Source organism: Protopterus annectens, chromosome 7.part1, assembly GCF_019279795.1.
Source record: "Protopterus annectens isolate FY-2018-M chromosome 7.part1, PAN1.0, whole genome shotgun sequence".
Classification (NCBI taxonomy): Eukaryota; Metazoa; Chordata; order Ceratodontiformes; family Protopteridae; genus Protopterus; species Protopterus annectens.
Genome location: NC_056740.1, coordinates 504,664,921 through 504,691,776, shown reverse-complemented (window position 1 = coordinate 504,691,776; position 26,856 = coordinate 504,664,921). Strand labels below are relative to the sequence as shown.

Sequence of the window (26,856 nt, the reverse complement as noted above, 5' to 3'; positions counted from 1 at the left end):
AAATGAAAATAAGGGGAGTAGGATGCCTGAAAATCATGATAAGCACCACAGATACACATCCCCTTAATAGCAGTGCAGAGAAAATTGCAATTTTATTTCATACAAGCATAAGACAAAATGCTTGTTCACATATGTCTATTTAAGTAGTTGTTCTTTTCAAAAATATGATGCAACCATTTGTATGTGTTAATCAGGATTTATTGATTTAAAACTCAACAAAGACTGTAAGAACATACTAGATTTTCATGACTTTTAAAGTGTGACTTTCTGTTTCTGATCCTGGTATGTTAAATACTAATGTAGGTAAGGCTTTGTCATGCAAACTATTTGCACAATAGCATAATGCAACAATAAACACTTCTAAGATGTTAATATTACAGGTTGTAATTTTACTTGCAGCAAGTGTACTCAGAAGGCTATTGTTATGAATAGTCACTGAGATCATATTGATGGATCCAGCCCTAACTACTGCCCAGTCGCCCAGAGTTCGATTGGCAGTTCTGACAATTGATGGAATGTTAAGAAGAGTATTAGTCAATAATGCTTCCCAAAGGGGAGTTTTTCTCAAATGTAAGTGTCAAGCAGCATGGGTGGTGAGAAAGGGAGTGGGCAGGTATATAAATAAAAAAAAAATTAAAATAACAGGATCAATACAAAATGGCTGATCCCCCCCCCCCCCAGAACACCCTTAGGATCCATGACCAGTCCTAGCAAAACTAGAATAAGTCTGGGGAGAAAGAGATAATCTGTTAGACCCAGCACTCACATGGGGGACTGAAGAGCTGGACCAGTTAAAAGGGTCCAAACAAAAATGATATTGCTAGTAAATGTATCATCAGGAGGTGTGGTTATAGCATGCATTATCACAGGTTCACCACTGCTTTTTAATTTTATACTACCATTGTAAGGATAAGAAATGTAATGCTTTATTTGTGGCTCTCTGGAGGCAGCATTTAATTGAGGAACATTGTGGATGCCTTGCACCTCATAAATATGGCAGAGAGCATGTATTTCTAATTTATAATTGACCAAGCTTGCACTGTTGCTCCTGCTATAACCACCTTGTAGGTGATAATGCAGAAGAAATGTGACTAACAGAAAGCTAGAGAAGACTGTTCTTATTTAGAATGTTGGTATCCACCATCCATTTTTATTTCTTTGATCATTCTTTAACAGCCAGAGCTCATCCTGGGAAAGATAAAGCAGGAATGAGCCCCAAATGGGATGCAAGTCCACTGCAAGGAATCCACATCTTGTGACAACTCATGCTACTGAGCAATATACTTATTTTTATAAATTATATAAGAAAACAGCAAACACCAGCTAAACCTCCATAAAGATGATCAGAACATGCAAACTCCTTACATAAAATACCAAACCTTGAACTAAACCAGGTCATTAACGTCTGCATGACAACAACACTAACCACTATGAAATTACAGTGCTCTAAAATAAAATTATTAAAAATGTCATAATTAAGCAGTAAGCTGTAACACTTCTGTTGAACACAATGGATTTATCTATGACTAGCACCATGTGCTTATAAAATAAAACAATAATGTGCACATGTTGCCAGATGTATTTGTATAAAACAAACTATTTAAACGAGTACACAAGTAAATAAGATCCCCTCCACCTGCAACAACACCTAACTAACAAACACACTTTCTACTACATTTCTGCAGGGGGCAAGCCCCCTGCAACCCCCATGTGGGGGCTTTTGCCCCCTACACCCCCCATAAATTAAATATACCAACTCAAAGATTGCACTACAGTGGAAAAAAATAAATTTCCTAACCTCAGTGATACAGTAAAGTTAGGAAATTAACTTTCTTTCACTGTAGTGCGATCTTGGAGTTGGTATATTTAATTTATACGGAGTGTGGGGAGTGCTGTAGCAGATAGTGTGTTTGTTAGGTGTTGTAGGTGGAGAGGATGTTATTTACATATGCATTGTAGTTTTCAATGTTATGAAGCAGACTTTCAATGTTCTGAGTTTTCAATGTTTTGGGTTATCAGTTTTTGGGATTTAGATGTTTTGGTCTCAATGTTATGAAATTCAACATTATGAAATTTCAGTGTTATGAAGTAGACCACTAAAACTTTCTTAAATGATTTATTTTGTTATAAATGTAAACAGAAGCACTCAGAATGCTCAGAATGAATTTCTTATTAAAGGAAATGTCCGAAACTGCAATATATTGATACAAATATTCAAAATAATTACAAAAAATATATGAAACAATATCCGAATTGCATAAGATACACAAAAAAATGGCAAATGACTGTATTTTTTCAATATGTGCTACTTTTTCATAGTAACTAAAACTATTCAAAATATTCAAAGTGTGCAAAGTGTTTGCAAGTGTGTGCAGTATAACAGTGCAGTTATTTCGCAAAGTACAATTTTTCCACGGCACATTGCTCAGAGTACAGTATTTTGAAGAGCTTATTGTGCATTTGAATATTATTGCAAGAACCTGCTGTGTGTGAATCTCCATATATAATTACAAGGGTCATTTGCATTGTGTTTTCCTATAATCTGTGGGCATAGCAGAAGCTTTTTGCAGACCCGCACCCTTGTGTTTGACAAGAATATTGCAGATAATTGGAGATTGCTTGAGTAGGAATATGATATTTTCATTCAGGCTGCTTTTTCTGACAAAAATGCACATACAAAGGCATTTATTTTGCTTAATTTAGCTGGTTCATTGAAAGAAAGCATTCATTATTTATATGTACCTGCTGCGTTGGCAGGGGAGGAGGAAGACCACCATATAGTGGTACCAGCTGAAACAAGGGAAGACCCAGAGTGCTTAAAATGTAAATTTAGAAAACTGCATAACCCCCAAATAAATATTACAATGGAAAGCACTTATTTTGCACAAGGGCTCAAAAGCCTGGTGAAACGTTTGTGTGTGTGTGTGTGTGTGTGTGTGTGTGTGTGTGTGTGTGTGTGTGTGTGTGTGTGTGTGTGTATGTACTTTAAAATACCAAAATGCCATAATGTTGACATGCAGAACATCAAGATGAAAACCATGAAACTTTACATTACCGCACGTTCACATCACCATAATTTTTCACTGCGAAAGGAGGCAGTTGACCAACATGGTGAACTTTGCCTTTTCTCCACTGTGTTGTGATCTCAGAGTTGGTATATTTAATTGGGGACAGAAATCACTAAATAATGGCAAACATTTGAATTTTAGGCTTTATATCATTCAGAAAATGCATGCTACTAGAAAATCTGTTATTCTAGCAACTTTCTAAGTTTATAACAGCAATATATAAAATATGTTCCTATTTTTGGGCCTGTGTCCCCTCATTCTATTAGGCTTTGTCCAGTCCAGATTTCTTGCACTAAAAGGTTGAGATGCAATTCTTGAGTGCTTTTATTGACTACTGTAAAACTGAGAAATTATACATGAGTTTTATCATTGGAAATGGAAATGTTCATGTTTTGACTTATACAATGTAATAAGAGGCAAAGACTTACTCCAAAAAACTGGCAATACCCCCCCCCCCCAAAAAAAAATGCAGTCTTGACTATGTTATTCCCACAGTGTAAAGACAGAAATATAAAAGCATGTTATCTTCATCCATTGGATGTCATTAAATATCATTTCTTAGGGATAGCCTTTTGAGACTGTTGCTGTCCAGTTGCTAATAATTTATAGGTAAGGAGTAATATTTAGTGTGTTAAAGCTAATGTAATTCTGGTAGCTCTCAAAAGATGTATAACTTAAAAATTTTCATTAGATAATAAATACTGTCAATCCAGCTCAATGGCAAAAAGGTTTGGGCTTACCTATATACCCAGTGACCCAGGTTCAATTAGCAACCCAAGTTTTAGGGTGCTAAGACGGATGAGCGACAAAGAGAGAGTAGGTAATGCCAACTTGTCCATCGTGGAGGCGTGGTGGTTCAGAGGTCTGCAGTAAGAGTCTTGTTGGGGGAAGTCTGAGGGTTGCTACACTGGAGTAATGTAAGTGCATCAAGGTACATGCCCTCTAGCTGGAATCACAGTTGTACAGAAGGGCACCTAACACTGGTTTTAGCATTTTTGTCGTTTCTACTCTTGTTTTTTGCAAGGGGGTGTGTGTATTTGTATGCAAAAAAAAAAAAAATAATCCAATGAAAGACTACTACAATATCTGGCTCTTATCTTTGTCTGCAGATATTTTAAGATTCTTGTCTTATGGAAGTACTACAGTTTCAGTAGAGGATTTTGGCATGATGGTGAGAATAGAGTTTGTCATTGAAGACAATCATTGCTCCTATTTCTGTTACAGCCATGGCAGTGATTTTCTGTTATTTTCCTTAACTTTTCTCTGAGGTAGTGTAACTGTGGAGTTGATCTATACAAGGCAGGGGGATGTTAAGGGATACAATCTCCCATAGGGATTGTATGGTTTGCCTTCATGTAAACACTCTTGTTTTATATGAGTGGTCATAAGTCATCCATCTGTATCTTTGTCTGAATGTATCTTGAAGAATCATAGTGGAACCACCTAAAACATATACTAATGCCCTTAAATTTTAACTCACCAAGTTCTCCACGCAAAGCGATCTAGAGAATCCTAGAGATAGCTTCAGTGATAACCTGTCACACAAACAAATCTCCTAAAACCATACGTACATATATATCTATATATAGATACAGATATATATACATGCATACATATATATATATGTGTGTGGGTCTACTTCAAAACATTGAAATCTCATAATGTTGAATTTCATAACATTGAGATCACGTTGAAATCTCATAATGTTGAATTTCATAACATTGAGATCATAACATCAAAAATTCAAAACATTGAAACTTCAGAACATTGAAACTTAGCTTCATAACATTGAAAACTACATTGCAGATGTAAAGAAGGCCCCCCTCCACATATAACAACACCTAACTAACAAAACACTTTCTACTATGTTTTTGCAGGAGGGCAAGCCCCCCTGCACCCCCCCATGTGTTCACCTCTGCCCCCCACATCCCCAGCAAATTAAATATACCAACTCCAAGATTGAACTATAGTGAAAAAAAGTTAATTTCCTAACCTCAGTGTATGGTGATCGTGAGAAAGTCAGGTTAGGAAATTAATTTTTTTCTACTGTACTGTGATCTTGGAGTTGGTATATTTAATTTATGGTGATGCAGGGGGCTTGCCCCCCTGCAGAAATGTAGTAGAAAGTGTGTTTGTTAGTTAGGTTTTGTTATAGGTGAAGGGGGATGTTATTTGCATGTGTGTTGTAGTTTTCAATGTTATGAAGCACACTTTCAATGTTCTGAGTTTTCATTGTTTTTGGTTTTTAGTGTTTTGGGATTTCGATGTTTAGGTCTCAATGTTTTGAATTTCAGCGTTATGAAATTTCAATGTTTTGAAGTAGACCCATAGATATATATATATATATATATATATATATATATATATATATACATATATATATATATATATATATATATATATATATATATATATATATATATAAAATATGTATATATATCATTATCAACATCAGCCCCCCCCCCCCTTTTCCCATTTTTCTACTTGGATTCGGGGTATTGTGTTAACTGTCACCAACTCTCTAGATTTAGTGCCATACTCCTGCCTTCTTCACCATTCATTCCTGACTGTCACAGATCTTCTTTCACACAATCCATCCACCTCTTTGGTGGACATCCTTACTTCCTCTTACCTTCTACCTGTCTGTCCCAAATCTTCCTCACCAGATTGTCTTTTTTCTGCATGTGTAATCTGTTCTCTTTGATCTTTTCTTCAATTGGAGCTACTTTGGCGTCTGCTCTTATGTCCTCACTTCTTTGTCTGTCCCACCATGTGCATCCTACCACCCTTCTCAGGCACTTCATTTCCATCACCTCTAGCTTCTTCAACTGTTCTGCCTTTACTGCCCAGATTTCTGTACCATACAGTAGTACTGGTCACACCACTGTCTTGTACACCTTACTTTTCAGCTTCTTTGGCATTCTTCTGTCATAGACAACACCTGACATTCTATGCCAGTTGGCTGCAGCCCCTCTGATTCTAGCTTTGACCTCTTCATTCGGACTTCCCTTTTCCTCAGCCACCCCTCCAAGATACTTGAAGCTGTTTACCTAGTCTACTATCTTCCCTTCTACCTATATTCTTAACTTCTTCTGATTTCCCCAATTTGCTGCCATTACCACTGTCTTGTCTGTGCTTAGTTCCATCCCATGTGCCCTGTTTTTTATTCCATTCTTCTATCCTTTGCTGAAGTTCGTGCTCAAAGTCTGCCTGTAATGCCACATTGTCTGCATACAGTAACTTTGCTGATATGTCCCCTCACATCTGTTTGCTAATGTAGTCCATCACCAGTGTGAACAGCAATGGGCTCAGAGCTGAACCCTGATGTGCACCCACTCCCACTGTGAACCCCTCTGTGAGGCCAAACACTGTTCCTACTTAAGTCATTGGATCCTTGAACATAGCTGCACTAATTTCTGGGACTTCAAACCACCATAGTACTGCCCAGATCAGCTTTCGTGGGACCTTGTTGTATGCTTTCTCCAAATCTAGGAATGCCCAATTGGACTCTCTCCTCATCTCTAGCTTCTTCTCAAGTATCTGTCTCAATGCAAACATCGGGTCAATTGTGCTGCATCCTGATCTGAATCTGAACTCATCTCCAATCTTACATTCTACTACTCTGAGTATCCATTTATCAATCACCCTTTCCAGAACTTTCATGCAATGTGACAGGAGTTTGATGCCTTTGTACTGCAAACAGTTGTAGATGTCCCCTTTGTTCTTGTACACGTCATGGGTATGCTTATTCTCCAGTCATCTGGGATACGCCTTCCTCTCCACACTGCTCTGAGTGCCCTCAGGAGCCATTTCTCCCCATCTCATCCAGCACCTTTATCATATCTGCTGTGACCTCATCTGAACCTGCTGCTTTCACTGACTTCATCTTCCTTAGTGCTGTTCTTACTTCTTCTAAGGTGGGCTCCTCTTCTTCTCTCATTGTAGGCTCTTTCTGGGACAGAACAGCTTCTGTGGGGTTTAATTCATTCAGAAGCTGCTGCAAATACTCCTTCCATCTGCCTTTGATGTCCTGTGGACCGGTGAGCAGGTTGCTGCTGGCATCCCTTATGAAGGGAGTCTGACTATCTTCTTTATCTTTCTGTCTTTGCCTTGCAACCTGAAATAGTTTCTTTGTGTCCATTTCTGAATAACTTTCCAGAATTTGGTACAGTGCCTCCGATGCCCTATTCTTTGCTATTGCAACTTCTTTCTTAGCTTCTTTATTAGCCAGCCAGTAGTCCTTCCTAGCTTGGTCAGTCTTTTCTATATCCCACTTCTTCCTGCACTCCTTTCTTTTGATGACTTCCAGGACTTCCCTAACCCAATTCAAGTGCAACTTGGACAATTGGATAGGAAACCAGAAATTCATCCCTGGTTTGGCACCTATGTCTCTAATGGACACAGGTAACCTGTAAATGGTTCATCTCCCAGGCCCATTCTTACACTTATCAAGGGTAGCAGAACTTGTCAAAGATTTGGGATACATGGCTAGGCTTAAAAAGGCCCTTGTGGTCATTAGCCTAGTAAACACCTATGAACCTAAGGGGTGGGGGGGTTGATGATGATGATGATGGCAATTCATTAATCAGAAGGACAGATTTATCACCCACTAAGGTAGGTAAAGAATTAGTGACTTAGGTCAAGGACAATAAGAAAAGGTTGAAGGGCATCTGGAATTACTTTTATTTTCCGTAGTCCTTGCAGGGAAGAGCAGGATAAGCCACCCCACTCTGAGGGAGATGCAGTGTGATATGGAAGAAATATTACTTTTCCTCTCTGACACTGGAAAAATAAATGTATTAAGTAGTATTTTATCCTCAACTAAAATGACACTCCATTACACAGACAAAAATAAGTCGATCAAACAACTGCCCATGTTTGCTAGTGTTTATCAAGGAGGATTCATATTTTTGTCAGTGAAGGAGCAGACATGTTGCATGCCAGACTGCTTTGTAGGTCATGACCTCCACTTCCTGTTCAAGAAATATGCTTTTTGAATGCAAAGTTTTCACTCCCCCCCCATTACTTTCTTTTAGGCAAAATACAGTTGACTGACATTTTGATTTGATATCCAAATACTTGATCATGTGATGGGCAGCCTTCTTTAATATGAGAAACATAAAGAAAAATGTACAGCTTGGTGACTTTTCTGTCCATCAAGGGTTCATTAATTCATTTACAGAGTTCTGCCCTCACAGAGAGTGAGACAGAATTGCCCAACATTCCACTCCTCTTTGACGTGGACTATTGATACTCTAGAACATTCATTATGATTGCAATTTTCAGTGATTTTACAAGATAAAGTGAAAATTTCATATTGGTGGGACTAAATTTGCTCACTGCTATTTTAGTATTACTTGTTCTGAATCATAAACAAGTTCTCAAACAAGTATGGGTGTATTTCATGTCCTTTAGGTATTTTTTATGTTACTCTGCCAGTCTGAACAACTCAAACACCTGGAACAGTTCCATACTGCAGAGGTATGAATCCGTGACTATGAGACAACTAATCTAGGATCACCTAGTGGCTGGAGGAGTTTATCTAGAGGGAGGAAGTGAGAGGCTGATGCCAGCTCCCACAACTGTGGGTTTGGGGGCTGCAAGACAAATGTTTATGTGGCATGCAGGTTTAGGGGTAGCACAGCAAACTGCTACAAGGATACCCAACACAGGCCAGATGTCACATTGCATTCATTAACTGCATGTTTGCCATGGTGGGTATATTGATCTCATGAAGTGCCTACTGTAGCTGGAGTTGAGCATGCATAGTACGGTGCATATCTGTGAGTCCTGTATTGAGGATTTGCTATATGGAACAAGGTTTTACTGCATACAACAAATAATCTGAATGAGAACTTGGATGATGCCTCCCCTTCTGTGTAGACTCCTACTGCCTGCATGTAGTAGGAGGAATGAATGGGCAGAGACAGTCATACCCCTTAGTGCACACAACAGGAATGAATGCATAGAGGTGAGAAGGCATCAAAAGGTAGCAGGCAAGAGGAAAACATGTACATAGATGTTAAAAGGAGAGTCCTTAATTAAAGATTTTATTTATGCCCAATGGTAAATTTAAAGCAGTTTGCTTTTAAGTGACACCTCAAAACAATGAATCATTTAGCAGCCTCTCAGGATCAACCCCCTCTGAAGATACTTCTCTGCACTTAGTAAGAACCACGAGAGCAACTAGAAAATCTCCCATGAAAATATGAAAGTCAGATTCTATCAAAACCCCAAAGGCTGATCACACAAAAATCTAAAACATTAAAACTGATCCTAAATATTCTGCATCCTACCATTTAGTGTGATAAAAAAGAAGTGCTGATGAAGTAGAAATCTAAAATATTCTATTTTTTGTTTTTTTTAATTTTTTTATGGAAGACTTCAAATGTTAAGCTTCCATATTTTCTGCTTTATTTATCCTTGAATTCTGGAGCTGTAACTTTCCCAAATGTAGAATGTATACTCAAGCCTTCTTTTTGCAATCCTTTTGTTTGCCATTCCATCCCAGTTATGAGACTTTGCAGAAGGACTTGAATGCCTATACTATTATTTCTTTAATGTTACATACCCCATAACAAACTGTAGATGGAGGACGTATCCCCAAAATTATTAATTACCTTGACTACAGGCACACAAACAAAAAACAGTCCTTCATTTACTTTCCATTAATTTAATTTATTTCTGCTGTAATTTCCACTGGGCTCATAACTCACCCATAGAAGGGTTAGCCTTTTTAACATCCTCTTTAGGGGTAAACCTTGATTTAGTTACAGTACATATAAGTTATTCTTTCAACAGATGGTACTAAAGGTCTTAAGAGTCCAGTGAATTAAGATCTTCAGTAATTATTTAATACTTCTGCAGATGATGTGTGCTTCTATCAGGTGTTCAGTTTTATTAAGAAAAGAATATTATGGACATACATCCTCTCACAATCAAGACCTGATATAGAAGTTCAAGGCAACAGGTCCACTTAGGAATGTAGCAACCTATCTAACATCTTTGTTGTAGCGTTTCCTATCCCATTCAGTCCAAGTATTGGCACAGGACTTCACAGTGTCGAGAAACCATTATGAACCAGGAAATGTGTCCAGTTTTCAGCTCCGCGAAGTTCATTTCTAACTCCATGAAAAATCCTGAGTATATCTGCATTTCAGGTTGAAGAAGGAATTTTTTTTGAAAGCTTGTTTGTGGATTTATTAGTAAAGAGCATCGGGGATCCTTGTGGCTCCTGAGTTTCTGAATTTTCTTGATTCTTTTCTAACCCCCTTAGCGTGGAACTTCCTAGATGCAGCCACCTGGTCTTGAGTCCATGCATTCTCAAAACGCTGCATCCTGGGGATTCCCTCTAGTGATAAGGCAGGATTTGCCTCTGCTATCTTATAAGATTTAATATCATTATTTCCTTTTTGCCAACCATATCCTGGTTAATTTTAGTGGCTGGCCATGGTGGTGCAGCGGTTAGCATTGCCGCCTCACAGCAAGAGGTTCTCCGGTTCGATTCTCGGCTGGGGTGCCTTCTGTGCGGAGTCTGCATGTCCTCCCTGTGGTCATGTGGGTTTTCCTACAGGTGCTTCGGTTTCCTCCCACATCCCAAAGACATGCAGTAGGTGAATTGGACAATCTAAATTGGCCCTAGGTGTGAGTGTGTGTGTGCCTTCTGTGGAAGGTTGGGCGCCGGGCTGGCAACTCGACACTGTAAAACTCCACTGCCAATCATGAGCAGACAGATGATCCACTGTGGCGACCCCTAACCAGGAAAACCGAAAGAAAAAGATCCTGGTTAATTTTAGTCTGACTGGCTTGTCTATCTTCTAAAGCTATATCTTTCCTCAGATTTTGGCCATGTAAGGACATTGATGGAATAAGGGAGGCATTAGCTGAAATTGTCTTCAGATATTACATATCCTGACAGATTCAGGTGAGACTACCCTGGTACCATGGCCTAAGTGTTCTAAGAAAGGACAACCCACCCTATAAGCCCCCATCTCCCTTTCTGTGAAGTACGACAAAGTAAAAGAGAGGTGGGACTTGGTAGGGAGAGAGAATGTTAAAATTGGACAAAATGGATACGTACCCTAACCTGATGCTCAGTGGAGGAGAAAGTGGTGAATATGGAAGGGGAACTGGTCTTCAACAGTGAATGCACCCGAAGATTTATATTTGTTGTTAGTTCCTACTGTAACATTACTGTGTTCATTGTACTATTTACTTTTGCAGTCATCAATCTTAGGAAGATTCCCAAAGCAATGATGCAGGTACTGGCAGAAGGAAAAGGAATTCTGAATAAAAATGGTAGCAGAGACACAAGTCCTCCAGGCAGCCCCCCCTGGGCTGTGCTGCCTGGAGAATACATGGACTGAGAACCAGGTGGCTACTTCTAGGATAGAGTCAGTATGGAATGCTGACATGGCTACAGCTGCTGGAGTAGACTGGGCTTTGACATGTCCAGGAATAAGTTTGCCATAAGCAGAGGAGCTGTAATAAATACAATGCACATGCCAGTAGAGTGACCACTGTTACAGTGAATGTACTTGAACGTCCATATTTATGATGAGCTCCTAATGCAATTATACTTGCTGTCTTCACAGGGAAAAGATAAGCATAGCAGAAGTGAAGAAAGGAAATTTTTGGAAGATTGTAAATCAGATAAATAATGATAAGGGAAACAAACTGGGGAAAAAATTGCAAAGGTATTAAACATCCGAGGACAACAGATTATAGGGACTGGATTGTATACCTTCAAAAGTTATGAAAGCAATAGCCATGGATGATTTACAAAGCTGTTCATCCAACAAGTTTTTTGAGGAAAGATGTCCAAAAAAAGGAAAAGATAAAGAGTTTTGCCTTTGAAAAGTGGACCATTAATGAGTTACATGGTAGACAACAGATAAAACAATTTTACCTGTCTGGTAGGGAACCCAATGGGTGGCATCCTCGGCAGGTAGAAAATATAGATATACAGACAGGGTACTGGTAGACTATAAACACAAGGAGCAGAAAAACATATTCACAGCTGCGAATTAATTATATGATTCAGTCTCACATAAGACACTAGTAGTAATACTCTTGACACTTGAGTGGGGCTCACAGTGGTCCAGTGGATGGAAATTTGGGTAACAAGAAAAACACTGATGGTATATATAGCATGAAGACTCATTATGATTGAGCGATGTAGAAGTGATAACTAGGGCATTGCAATGATCAAACCTCTAAACTGTCTCTTTTAATGTCATTTTGTGTGATATCAGAATCAGATCTTTCAAATGCCCCTATTTTTGAGGAATATTCCTATTTTCAGGCCTAATTAACACCTGCACACGATATCCCTATTTTTGTTGGCATGTCCCTGTTTTCAGGCTTGATTTATCCCTTCACAAAATTTTATGAATCCCACTAATCACAGCTGATTTTTGAAGCTATCTAGTAGAAATAAATGCAGTGTATGACCAACATACTAGTGGCAACAATAATTTAATGAAAGAGGACACACATCTTCCTCTTTTCTAAAGCAAAAATAAATTACTCTGTGTAGTAGAATTTTGCAATTCAGTCCATTGAACATATTTGTCACTGTCTCTTTGATAATGTCTTTAAAGCAGAAAGTACAGCAAGACAGAACAAAGCAACCTTGGAGTGCTAATCATTGCTAGAATTAATGATCAGGGTAATATTTTGGACAAATGAGAAACGATATGGCAGCAGAGGCTGACATACAGCAGGGTCCACTCCTGAGTGTGTCATTTTTTTGGATAAAACATTAAACAGGGGTTCCATCTGCATGAGTTGGTGGTAGTTCAGGTGGATGTAAAAGATCCCACTGTACCTATGAAAAAGATTAGGGGTCCTTTCTTTTAAGGACAGTGTGTTAAAATTATTTACAATATTTATAATATTTGCAATGGACAGATTCATAATTCAGAGGCTTCCCATACTCTGGAACAGAATCTCATTCATGTTAGGCAGAGCCCCTCACTGACTCTCTTCAAGAGAAATCTTGACGAGTGGATGGGAGATCGTAGGTTTACCCCGGGGGTCACCCCTGTGTCACTACTTGACAGAGGCACAGTAAACTAATTTTAATAAGTAAGGGGGTCTTCAATGTGTCATTACTAGACAAAGGCACAGTATTCTAAATTTATTCTGTACACCTTAGTACCACTACATGGGGTGGCAAAAGCCACATCTCTAGGGCTAGGCTTACAAATGCCCCAGGGCAGATAGCCTAGTACTAAACTATGAAGCTATGAAACTATGAAACAAAGTTCTGTGTATTACATATCTACATATATTTTCACATTTCTTTTACACTTTAAGCCTTTCTATGAATATGCAATTAATTTGTATCTGAATACCACTCTAGCTTCCATAACCAAAATCTAATGTTTTTAACATTTCTGCCAAGTGCCACTTAGCATTATACATTATTTCTTTAATCATCTGACTCCAAATTATCCAAATAACATTACATGTTCTATCCATTTCTCAACATATTCTTTGTTTTTTTTATCTTTATAAAAGCTATATGCAATCATATCCATGCTTATGTCCCTTTACATCATCTAAATAATGTGCTTCTCCTAATTTTTCCATACATCTTTAATTATTTTACATTTCAAAGAAACGTGTTCCACAGTTTCTTCCTCCCTACAATTATTACATACTCCTTCATTTATTTTTTATAAGGGGCATTAACTTTCTCTAGCAGTTGCTTTTTTGTAAGTGTCCACAAAAAATCTTGACAGTCAACAATATTTTTAAATATCTCATTTTTTTATCTTTTATGGCTTTAACTTTACTTTTTTTCTAATTCTTTCCATGGATATACATAGAAATATTTCCCCATTACATTTTTATACTATATTTTTTCTTTCTTTTTCCAAATCATCCATATTTATTTTCTGTGTTATATTTTTTTCTTGGTAAGTCCTTCTCTCTTCATTTTCCACTTTTTTTCTCTTTTGTACATTTTTACTATATCCCATTCTTTATAGTATTTACAATTTTAATAATTCAGTTACTAAATTATCATTTTTATTTCTTATCCACTTAAAAACTTTTTACAAATTTAAAGATGTTGCCTATACAATAGGGTTAATTTACCGCAACCCACTTCTTCTTTTCCTGCATACAAAATTCATCTCTTTACAAGTTCAGTCTAGATCCCCATATTAAAGAAAATGTCTTATACATTAGGTTTTTTTCTTATATATTGCTGGCATATTAAATACTGTGGCTAAAATAGACTAATTTTATTAGAACCACTGAACTCAACAAATAAACTTTTTTCTTAAATGACAATATAAATTATCTTCCAAAAATAATACACATATTTGATCTTTCTTGTAATATTTTTTCATTGCAAATCTAAAATCTCCTGCCTGCCAAATCTTTACTTTATATTCAGTTCGATTTCTCTTATGCCACCCTCATACCCAAAACCTTTACTTTTCTCTTTGTTCAAATTTATGCCTATTATTTTTAAACAATTATTTAAGTGCAACATTACCTTATCCATCCCAATTGTCTGTCTACATATATAGGTTAAGAACAAAGTGTTGGTGGGTCAGCTACAAACGCTAGGCACATGCAAATGCAAAAGGTCAGGTAGCTATGCGTTGCTAATCCAATCCACTGAGCTTGAAACCAGTATTTGTAAAAACACTGCTTTATTAATCAAAACAAAGATAAACATTTATCTTTGTTTTGATTAATAAAGCAGTGTTTTTACAAATACTGGTTTCAAGCTCAGTGGATTGGATTAGCAACGCATAGCTACCTGACCTTTTGCATTTGCTTGTGCCTAGCCTTTGTAGCTGACCCACCAACACTTTGTTCTTAGTTTTTTGCGTGGTTTCTTTGGCTTTTGTACATATATGGGTTCATAGGTTCATAGGTTTATACTAGGCTATCTGCCCTAAGGCATTTATAAGCCTAGCCCAAAGTTTTGTGGCTTACGCCACCCCTTATATGAAAAAATACTGTGCCCATTAGTTTGTTGTGCCTCTGTCCAGCAGTGACACAGAGATGATTCCCGGGGTAAACCTACGATCTCCCATCCACAGGTCAAGATTTCTCTTGAACAGAGCCAGCGAGGTGCTCTGCCTCACATGGACCGGGATTTTATTCCACAGCATAGGGAGTCTCTGAGTGATAAATCTATCCCTCCAGCACGTCCTATTTATATCCGTGCTAAGGTTTAAGTCGCTTGCTCTAGTGGTTTTGGTGGATTTGGATTTTTTTGAGGTGGAGCATGTCCATTAATTCCGGGTTGGACATGGCCTTGTATGTCAGGCACATGTCACCTCTGAGCAGATGGTATGTGACTGAATAGAGCTGGAGTTTCTTCAATCTGGCAGCATATGACAGATTTTGGAGTCCCTTTATCCTTTTGGTGAGGAACTTTTGGGGTCTCTCCAATTGCTGCAGATGTCGGGTGAGATACATCCCGAATGGGGCATTGTACTCGATCATTGGTCTGATAAGTGAAGAGTACAGGGGAACAATGACCTCACTAGATCTGGATGTGAATCCCTTCATGATCAGGTGGGCAATGTAGAAGGTCTTTCTAACCACTTTAGCAATGTGAGTGTCAAAAGAAAGGCCACTGTCAACCTGGGTCCCCAGGTCTCTGATAACCTCTTCTGTGCTTAGTGGATTGCCACCTATATGGTAGCTTGGGGTTACCTTGTTTTTCCCGAAGGGTATGACTATACATTTTTTGGCGTTTAACTTCAGGCCATGGCTCTGGCACCAGCTATCTGTTTCTGTGAGTCCCTTTTGAAGGATATCTGTGTCCGATGCACTTTCCACTATGGCGCCCAGTTTGCAGTCGTCTGCAAACTTTGTCAGCCAAAGTCCTCCCATGTTGGCCTGTACTTCTGAGAAGTAGATGCCGAACAATAGGGGGCCAAGGACCGAGCCCTTTGGGACACCACTTGTGACCGGCTTGGAGTCTGACATAGCGCCAGCAACTCTAACCCTGTGGGTTCTGTCCTTAAGCCAGTTTGCAACCCATCTTGTGACATATGGGTTTACATTTAAGCTGGTAAGTTTTTCTACAATACCCGAGTGGGGTATACTGTAGATATATATGTATATATATACATAGATATATATATACATATATATATATATATATATATATATATATATATATATATATATATATTCACATATATGTATATTATATATATATATATATATATATATATATATATATATATAAATATTATATATATAATATATATATATATCTATTTTATATATATATATATATATATATATATATATATATATATATATATATATATATATATATATATATATATATATATATATATATATATATACATATATATTTATTTGCATAACAGCATGATTGGAGTCTCAATACCTTCTCTAGTTACATATCTTACATTTCATATACTGATTAGCATAACTTGTTAATGCATTAATTAATGCAAATAGTATGTCATTCAAATGGCATCCTTGTCTAATTCCTCTCTTATTGTTCATTTCTTCACTTAACTACTCACTAATCAATGCTTCTACTGTACTGAATTTGCAAGAAGTGACACACATTTTTTTTATTTTTTACCCATAGTATAAAAACTAAATATATCTCATAGAATCATAGTTGTATGGAATCAAAAGCTTTACTTAAATCACCTACCATACTTAGCAGTTTGTCATGTCTGTTTAATATGTTATCACTAATTGTCTGACCACCATTAATAATTATTGGTATCTCTACCTTTAATACTATTGTATATAAACTATACTGTAAGAGATGTAAAGGTTTAACTTTCATCTTTTTTTTTGTATGATCTTCGTGAAAATTTTATAATCTGTATTATTCAGTACTATAGGCCTCCATTTCTATCATCATTTCCCCCCTATGAATTTAAATACTCCACTATATACTGTAGCTCCTTATATGTAACACCCGCATACAGCCACTCAAATTCTTATGCATCTTGTATTCTCTCCCATATGGTCCTGCTATTGTTTCTAGATTTACTTTTCCTAGTATTCTGTCCAATTCTTCTGATGTTATTCTGTTTTCAAATCCCTATCCTGATTTAATAATGATTTCAGTTTCCATATAATTCTTTGTTCTATCTTCTTATCTCCAAACATTTCTTGAACATAATCTACTACTATTTTCATGATATATTTGATTTTTCTGTATCAAACCATTTTTTATCTTTCAGTTCCCTAGTTACCCTATCCTATTTCATCATTTTACAGATCTACCTCATCTTTTTACCCTGAAGAAAAACATCACAGTTTAAATGTGTTTTTGTTTTTTTTTTCTTGGTTTATCCTATAAATTTATTTTTCATTAATAAAATACATACAATTATTTTTTCTTGATTGCTTCTTCATATGTCATACTATAATATATTTTTTACTTCTTTCCATTTATTCTTTTGACAACATACATAACATTTTTATATATGTCATTAAAAGAAACCTGCCATTCTGACCAGCCATTGTAGAATTGCCTCTTATCGATATGACCTTCCCATAATTCAAAACACATTTTTCCCATTTTCCTTCTTATTCTTTCTCATTTAATCTTTTTAAACCTTTACCTATCATAATAACATTTTCTTTGTCTTTTATCTCTATCCAAATGGCTCTATGATCCAAAAACCACCTCCTACTATACTGTCTTCCATAATCTGTAATTGTTAATATATTAAAAAATAATCTGTGCTGTTTTAAAAGTTCGCTACTATATGCCCAATTACTGTTATTCCAACTGCTCACTTTGCCATATCTTATAATTTCCATAACTGTTCTTAATGTCATCACCTTTTTTCTTGTTTTCCCTTAAATCACAATTAAAGTCTCCTGTTGTGATAATTTTCATATTTACAGTCACATAATTTAGAATTTGATTAAACATATTTTCCATTTTTTGTTTATAACATTAGCATATACTGCAATTAATGTGTACACCTTCTCTTTCCAACTTATAACTAAAATGGTTACCCTTCCCATTATTGCTAATGTAATATCTAGATTTTTAACTGTCTTTACTAGAATTCCTATTCCTGAACAAGGATCTTCACCTGAATTCCAACCTGTATCATTTCCCTGTATAATTTCTGTGTGCAGCCTATCTTCTTTAATTAATTATTTTATGTCTTCCAATATTATATCCATACCCACCTTTTTATACCATTCTATAATAGCTAACCTTCTAGCTATACTTTTAAACTATTTATAATATTCCTTAATTATCTCTCTTCCTTTTCCAAAGTATACTACAGAGTAAAATAATTAATCTTTCACACTTTTCCTTTTTTTTCTTTCATATTTAGTCCTATAAATTTTCCTTTCTCTTTCATAACAAAATGAGTAGAGGAAGTTCCCTGATGTCCTGCCAAATTATAGATAGACAGATAGACAGACAGATAGATAGTGAAGTTGCGCAGGGCCTTAATGCAGCTCCATCTAGAATGCATTGTGTATTTCTGATAGACTTAAAGAGGAAAGCACATGCAAGAAGTGGAAGGTAAAGTAACCCAGATGGTAAAAGTAATAGGGATGATGAGGTTGCAAGGGCCTCAAACTGAAGGTGTGCATTATAGATGAACAAGACAGAGAAGGGAGGATGTAATATGTGTTGGAAGGAAAGATGTGAGTAGATGCTGAGTTACTTTTTTATTTATTTATTTAACATTTGTTTACCAGGAAAGTCTGACTTAGAACAAAGCCAATTTTCAGCGGATGCCTCGAGAGAAACACTCCATATGCATGTCTTTGTAACATGGGAGGAAACTGGAGCACTCAGAGAAAATCCACACAAACACAGGGAGGACATGCAGACTCTGCAAAAAAGACCCTCCAGCCGAGAATCAATAGAGAACTTCTTGCTGTGAGACAACAACACTACCGCTACACCACTGCGCCATCCACTGCCCATACTTGAACTGAAAAAGAAGGATAAGGGAAGAAGAAGAAGATATGGCAGGCAGACTAAGGTGGCCAGTTTTAATAAGGAGAAGACCTGCTCCATGGAAGGGGTGGCTGATAAGTACAATAAGCTACCATGGAGTACAATGGCAACAAAAAAAATTGTGTGTATTCAGCAATGCTTATGATACACAGACGATGGAGGGCAGACTTCAGGCAGCATCTGTGAAATGTCAGCAGCAATGGATGAACATATTCAGTTTACATCAGATTTCTGCTGACCCAATCATAAATCATGTCAACAATTTATAAAGTGCAAGCTTGGTATACTCCAACATTTCATGAGCATCATTGTGATTTATTTATTTATTTAGTTTTAAGTTTCATTTTAAGAACTTTAACATGTGAAAGCCATTTGACTTTTATAGCTGCATTAGTAAAATGAAAATATACCATATTTTAAGATAGGCCACTTAGCCATAATTAAGTGTACAGCATTAAAATCCAAAGGGCAAACACATAGCAAGTGAACATTCTTCTTATGATCCCTGTAGGTACACTTGACAGATATGAAACTGGAGAGAATGCAAAGAGAATTCTTCGCTATTGTGAAGAATTTAAGTCCACTGTAGATCTTCTTAATCCAATGCCTGCACTTTCAATAGAATCATTTAGGAAAAGGCATGCAGGTCAAAAAAACTCAGTTTCTTTCAAGTTTGGGTCTCCAGCGCACTCTCCGACAAGTCCTGATGGATCGTTTGATAAGGTAAGGAACACCCATATTTTCTTGCATGTATATGAAGAGGAGTTGTTTGTTTAAATTTAAGATATCATCCATCCCTCAATGATAATGTAATGACAGACTTGCATAAAATTTGATTACTTTCAGTTACTTAACTAGATTAATTTTATGAGACATTGACCTCAGGAACCTGAAATTCTGACAAGATTATTTGTTTTAGCTACAACCACTTTTATATTATAATGATTCCCCAGCTTTAGTTTTGTGCAGAAAACCAAAAGAAGACCAAAAGAAACTTCAGGAAGAGGATTTATGAGCATATTAGAGATATTAACACCTCCAACTCCAATAATGCTTTATATAAACACGAAGCACAATTTCCTGGACATAATTTTAAATTTTTCATTATTGAAAAAGTGGCTTACAATATTAGGGGAGGACCATGGGAGGATTACCTTAATTTTAAGGAATTATGGGGGCAAATTAAACTTAACGCCACTTGTCCCCCTGGCCTCAATGACAGTATTAGTTTTAATAGCTTTTTGAAGTTACGGATGCATTTTGGATGAACTGAATATTAATTTAATTTATTTTGCTACTGATATTCACTATTAAGATTTTTATATAGATAGTCATTGATTTTGTATACATTTGTTAGTTTTAACGATTTTGTATATTTATGTACTGTGGTTTTAAGTCAAATAGTTCTATTAATTCACGTGATTAATTATGTATTCAAATTTGGTATTTAAAGTGAGCCAAACAAATGGTGTTTGTATTCTGATGAAGTCAGCTGTGCTTGCTGACGAAAGTGCTCAATAAATTGTTTGAACAAAAGTTGGTGGTGTTCTGTGGACCTGTGGTTTGGTTTCATCAGTTGAGGATACAAACTAAAATTATACCAGCAGATTTTGTTAAATAAAGATTTCTTGCAACTTCTATTGGGGGATTTTAAGTTAACCACTTAATAGAAGTCTCAGAATGAAAAACATACTCATTATAAATAACTTACAACTTTGGAAATGACAAGGCTCACTGGGGAAAAGGAATGTGAAACACAGCTTCATTAAATGCTGAGTAGAACCACAAATGGCAAAAAGGTACCTTGATCTTGAGAGTTAGTGAATGCTTATTAGGTGGTGTGAAAACTGGAGTAGCTGAAATGGGGGCAGAAGATTAAGAGAAGTTATAAAGGAATACAGTCTAGGTGTGAACAATCATACCTCATTTCTCCCAGTTGACTTGCACTGGAGTAAATACAGCAATATTGTTTAAATGAGTGACCAACAAAACATAGAGGTATGAAGCACTGATAAAGAAAAAATAAAGATTGTTGCATTGTTTTTATGTGGGGGAGGCACTTGTCATGGTGCAAAAATGTATAAAATTAATCATGTTATATTATAGAAGCTGTATAATAAAAATAAGTTGATATCAGCATTGAAAAACACATTGGTAAAATAAATGGATGTTCAAAACTGTTTTTTTCAATATAAGACATTCAAATTGTTCACTTTTTTCAAATGATAACATATTTTTTTTAATTTTTTCACCACTTTCCTTAAATATAGTATTAAATGTAGTTTGTGTATGAAGGTGATTTGCAAATTCTCATTTAAAAATTCCAAGAAACAGTTTCTTTGATGGGAAAAAGTTAGACCTGACACTCATACCAATCTGTGATTTAAATAAAAGAACTAAAAAGTTGATTAACATGGTCCCAGCAGTTCAAATGCTCATTAAAATCATTTTTAACTCTTTAATATAGAATTGATGGGCACCAAATTGCCATATCAGAAATGTCAGTGGGTACTAGATGAGCTAACTTGGTAATGAGCTTCTTCTTGTGCCAAGAGTGCAGGATTTGAATCTTTCCATCATCATTTGCTTAATGCATTGACCTTAAGTATATCAGTAAACTAGACAGTGCTTTGGAGCAATTTGGAATTTGAGCTACAATCCTCAATGGTTTCCTAGACTGCATGTCTAGTAACTACCTATAAACACTATAATTACTTTGTCTTAGTGTCCAAAGTCTGGGAAGTCCCTCACTCTTCCTACTGAATTTGCTGTAAAAATTTTAATAAAGCAACTGCATAAAAGCTGTTAAATGTAAATATTTTTCACAACTATATCTACCCAATTCAGTCTCTCCATCTTCAGTTATATACTCGGCACCTTTATTAACTTCATCACTATGCACATTTTTCTAGTTTTTTGACTGATAAATAAAATTTCTTCTTCTCTTTCTTCTTTTTCCTCTTTTGATATAATACAAGTGTAATTCTTAGCCATTGTTGTTTTATTGTTTAGTTATAAACCCTATTTGTATTTTCAGTTAATTGACATATTTCCATTAAATACTTTATTTAGCTATAAATCTAATATGTGATTTGATTTACTGTGCACTGTATTTTCATTGCATTTATTATTGTTTTCTTTCTGTATATAGTTTTCATGCACTTTGTTTTTTTTTTGTTTTTTTTTGTAATTTTCTCAAGCTTTTGCACCTGGATTGAGCTTGAAATTAGTTAGCAGAGATCAATAAACAAACCAAAAAATATATATAAATAAATAAATAAACTGGTCGGACACTGGCAGATGGCAGCTATCACATCTATAATCAAGTCCAGAGATATGGCTACATAGTGTGCTTTAGAAAAATAGTTAATTAGATAATTTATCTTCACACTAATATGTTTTAATGACTTCTTTCTTAAGAGTACAGCATGGTATGTTATGATGATATATAATGCACATACATAGAAATGTTTCCATGTATTACAGACCAACAAAGAAATCTCAGTAGTGATACTGATAGAAACACTCTAAGTTATGTTGGATTCTTTGAAACCCATTTGATCAAATACAGAAGACTGAATATTTTTATTTTAATACAGGACAGTGGCACTTCCTCATACCCCCAGTTATGGAGCTGTGCCCCTTGTAGCCCCCACCTCACATAACTAACTCTGAGGTTACCAGACATTGATACAAATTTTAATAGTTCCTATCGGCTGCCTATTTGATTTCTGGGTTTGCCCAAATTATCCTTGGTGAGTTAGATGTTGACTGGGAACACAAAATTAAAATATATTCTAAAGACATCTCCCACAACATCCTAAGGTAATTGTCTCTCCCTAATTAACCAGTTGATCATTCTCATTTGTTTCCCTGCTAGGTCACTGACATTGAAAATGAGAGATGCTCAATCTGTCCCTGCTGGAATGATAACATTCATCGTTGTGTCAGTGGACAGGGGATTTATCCTTTGTGAGTTAGGAGTTATCAGGTGAATACAGTGCATACCCTGAGGTGTTAAATTTTATGTTGGTCACTCCTCAAGGCAGGTTAGGTTCTGCCGGAGTCATGATTCTGACCAGAGGGAATTAAGATTTCCCTGTTGTATAGGTGTCCAGATGTAAATCTGCATCTAGGTAATCAGCAGATATTGTTACATGTTGAGGAACAAGTTTTTTTTCATTAAATACTTTGTTTCCAAATTGAATGAATAATGAATTGAATTTAAAATACATATTGTAATAATTCATTCAAGCATGTTTTTTAAGGTGGTTGGTCTCATTGGTGGTTTGATCATGTCTTGTTTTCATTGGTCAGTATTTTTCTCATCTTCCTTAGATAGACTACTTTATGTTTTTATTTAGAAATCTGGAAGGCAGTTGTGCCAAAGTGCTAGTTTATTTTCATATGAGTAAATAAAGTTAAGCTTTAAAAAAAATCTCTGTATATTTCAGTATGAAGATTTCTAAAAGGTTTGCGAACATTATAATAATTCTTTTGGTGAGAAGTGTTTCATTTATCATTACCTGATGTATGTTGGTGCTTTTTTACTAATGATGTCAACCAGTTAGACACAAGTAAATTGTATAGGGTTAGGCAATATAACTAGTGGCATTGTGTTATCCATACCTGACCAGTTCTTTATGGTAGACAGTGCTTGTGACACCAAGTAGCTTGTTGTAGCACACGAGAGCACCATGCTAGGTATACTTGACGATGTGGCACCATTTCTTATACATCCATTATCTTCTCTCATTATGAATGTTGGTTTGACCACAAGCTCTGAGTGATGCAGACAAGTGGGTAAAAGGCAAGCATATCAGGTTGCCAGAGTTAGTTTTGACTAACTTAAAACTAGTGACACAAGTTCACCAAAACTACAGTTTCTTCCTTGTGTACTACCTAATGTGACTTGATCTATTCCCTGCCAGGTTAGTACAACCTTACCTGGAAGTTGTTAGAGTAGTTATTAATTTTGCTTCAATTTTTTTTCCAACTGCCCTAAAGGAGGCCTTGTTTACCCCCACCTTCAAAAAGTCTTCTTTAAAATTAACTCCATGAAGAATTGCCACCCAATCTCTAACAATCCTTTATTAGGTAAGGTTATAGCAAAGGTAATTTTCATGCAGGTGTACTTCTGTTTGTCATCTCCTGATGTCTTTTACCCATAGGAGTCTGGATTTAGATCTCAGCATGGTAATAAGACAGACCGTTTTGAGTTATAAGTGAGGGCTTGATACTCAGCATCAGTGGTTATACTTCTTCTTGATCCTCCTTGATTTCACAGCAGCATTCGGTGAACTGGATGATGGGATATTGATTAAGTACCTTAAGATCTATTGTGGATTCTATGGGCTAGTCGTTGACTGTTTTTTCTCCTACCTTTTGGGATGCTTATGTAGCTTCATAGGTAAGTACTAGGGTAGCTGTCCTTTCAGGTCATTTTAAGATTGTAAGAATATACAATTTCCATTCAGAGATACAAATCAGATTCTGTACCTTGTGTCTGTGAGGTGATCACCTTAACCATTATGCCAATCCCCAACTCCTGGCTGCCTGTGTTAAATTCATCCAGCAGTCAATGTCTACAGTGTGAGGTGCCACAGGATTCAGTCCTGGCGCCGTTAGTATTCACTGTTTATTTGATGTTCCTAAGGAAGACATTAAGAAGGAGAAGAGCTTCTTGTCAAAGTTATGCTGATGACATTCAGTTTTAGTTCTCCATCTCTCAGGACCTAATACCAGATTTTACTGTCAACAGAAAATTGTTTGGAAATTATTCCCATTTGATTATCTGCAAACCATTTGAAACTTAACACATCTAAGAAGATATCCTGTTATATGCCACTCTGCAGCCTACATATCCATACCCCATTACAGTGGGGTGTTGATTGTAATTTATGTCATACATAATCTTCGTGCTCAAAATGATAAGCTTACACTGAAGGGCCATGTGTGTTACCTGTTTACAAGATGAGTTATTTCTATGTAAAATCTATGGCACAGATCCAGAGATTTGTATCCTGTACAAATTTTTCTGTATTAATGCATGCATTTATACGGTCTCACTCAAATTTCTGCAGTGCTGTCTATCTTAGGCTTTCTGATGGTAATCTGGCTTGTCTGCATTCAGACTGTGCAGAATTATGCAGTGAAGCTGTTAATGGGCTACTCTCATAGCTGCCATGTCACTCTCCTGCTGTGGGATTTGCACTAGATTCCAGTAACTGCTAGGAGACTATTTCAAATCTCTTAAAGAAGTATACTGCCAAAGATGATCCAGGACCTTCTAACATGAAAGAAGAGCTGTTTGAGTCCTATGATCTGTCCAGGACCTTGAGGTCATCACAAGAGAAGTGGCTAGTTGTTCTGAGGGCACAGTTTGAGTGGTCTAGGTGCTTATCTTTTGCATATCTGGTACTATGTTTGTTGGAACCAGCTGCATTCTCTGAGTAGGGATAGCAACACAGAAACTGCCTTTAGAAAGTCTTTACAATGTAACCTTGTTTAGATAAGTGAATCTTAATCCAAGCAGTTTTGCTGCATTAAACTTTAACACCCTTTTTAATATAGCTTTTTTTATATATGGGTTTAGCCTTTTATATATGTTTCATTTTGTCTACCTTAATCTTTGAGTGATGTTTATTTTCTTGTCTGATTGTTATGTAAAATGCTATGCTTATTATTTTACGGTAATTAAATAAGTTTGCAAATAAATTAATAGATAGGTAAATAATGACTTAAAAATCTCTCTCTTGGGTGGAGCCAACACTGGTTAACACATATCTCTGGCAAAGCATATTGATGGTTTCTACCAATTTCTTTCAATCAACAAAGAACAAGAGAATATCTGTGGCTTTATTGTTAGCTTTTAAGCCCTAGTTTCCTGCTGGGCAAAGAGCAAGTCAGAAATTGAGTTAGAGTCTTCTGGCAGGCTGTATTGTAGGAGACTAAAAAGACATGCATGCTGTATCTGTGGATGTCTCTACACTGTCTCTTAACCAAATCAAGCATGCTTCATATAGTCAAAGAAGCCAAAAGGAAACTTTCCACTCTGCATACTAAATCAGATCAGAAATGAAGTGCAATTCCTTTGAATAACCACCTTACCCAGTGAATCCTGCATCTACCAATACTTTGCCGAGGATGATTTCATGCTGCAGTGCTCTGAATTGAATGTATTTCCGCTCAGCTTTCCTCATCAGTCTGAAAGTCTAAAAAGTGCAGTCTAGAGTGAGCCATCACTGAAGACCTGTGATAGACCCAGAAAGGAACCTGGTTGTTGGTCTGGGGGCTCAGCTTGACATTGGGGGGATTTCATATTAACCCATTGAGGAGGTGGGCTGTGAACCATCATGGTATGCTTCTGGGTGAAAGCAGCCACAAGTGCAGTAATGTCTCCCAACTGTAGACCTAAGGTAGTGACCTACATCTGCCATCCCAAATGAAATGGACAACTAATTTTTGAGTTTTCCTTGCCCGGGAATGTGACTAACAACATGGAAACAGCTTTATAATGCTGATTCTGCTATTCTGGGGAAGAACATCCTTTTTTAGAAATAAACCTTTAAAAACTAAGGATGCCAGGGTGCTGTAATTAATCTCTAGTGTCAAATGCACAGAGATGTGCAAAACAATCCCACAATATCAGGGGGGGATTAGACTCCTTGCATAAGGGAGGGTAGATCAAGGGCTCTGTAAATTCAAGGCATCCTGATAAAAAAGGGAATAGCTTAGTGTCCGGTGCACTAACATTTAGGTGTAACAGGTCACAGAAGCAAAACGGGATATTATGAAGGACAAGGGCTCCAA

The 26,856-nt window shown here is 36.5% G+C and overlaps 1 protein-coding gene across 1 annotated transcript in view; it reads left to right on the top strand.

Annotated features, from left to right (window-relative positions):
• The window catches only part of WDR72 (WD repeat domain 72), a 2,139,079-nt gene that overhangs the window by 950,889 nt on the left and 1,161,334 nt on the right, over positions 1-26,856 (top strand). Inside the window, exon 14 of the mRNA XM_044078940.1 lies at positions 19,556-19,767. Coding sequence (XP_043934875.1) covers positions 19,556-19,767 — 212 coding nt within the window. The remainder of the gene's footprint in view (positions 1-19,555; positions 19,768-26,856) is intronic.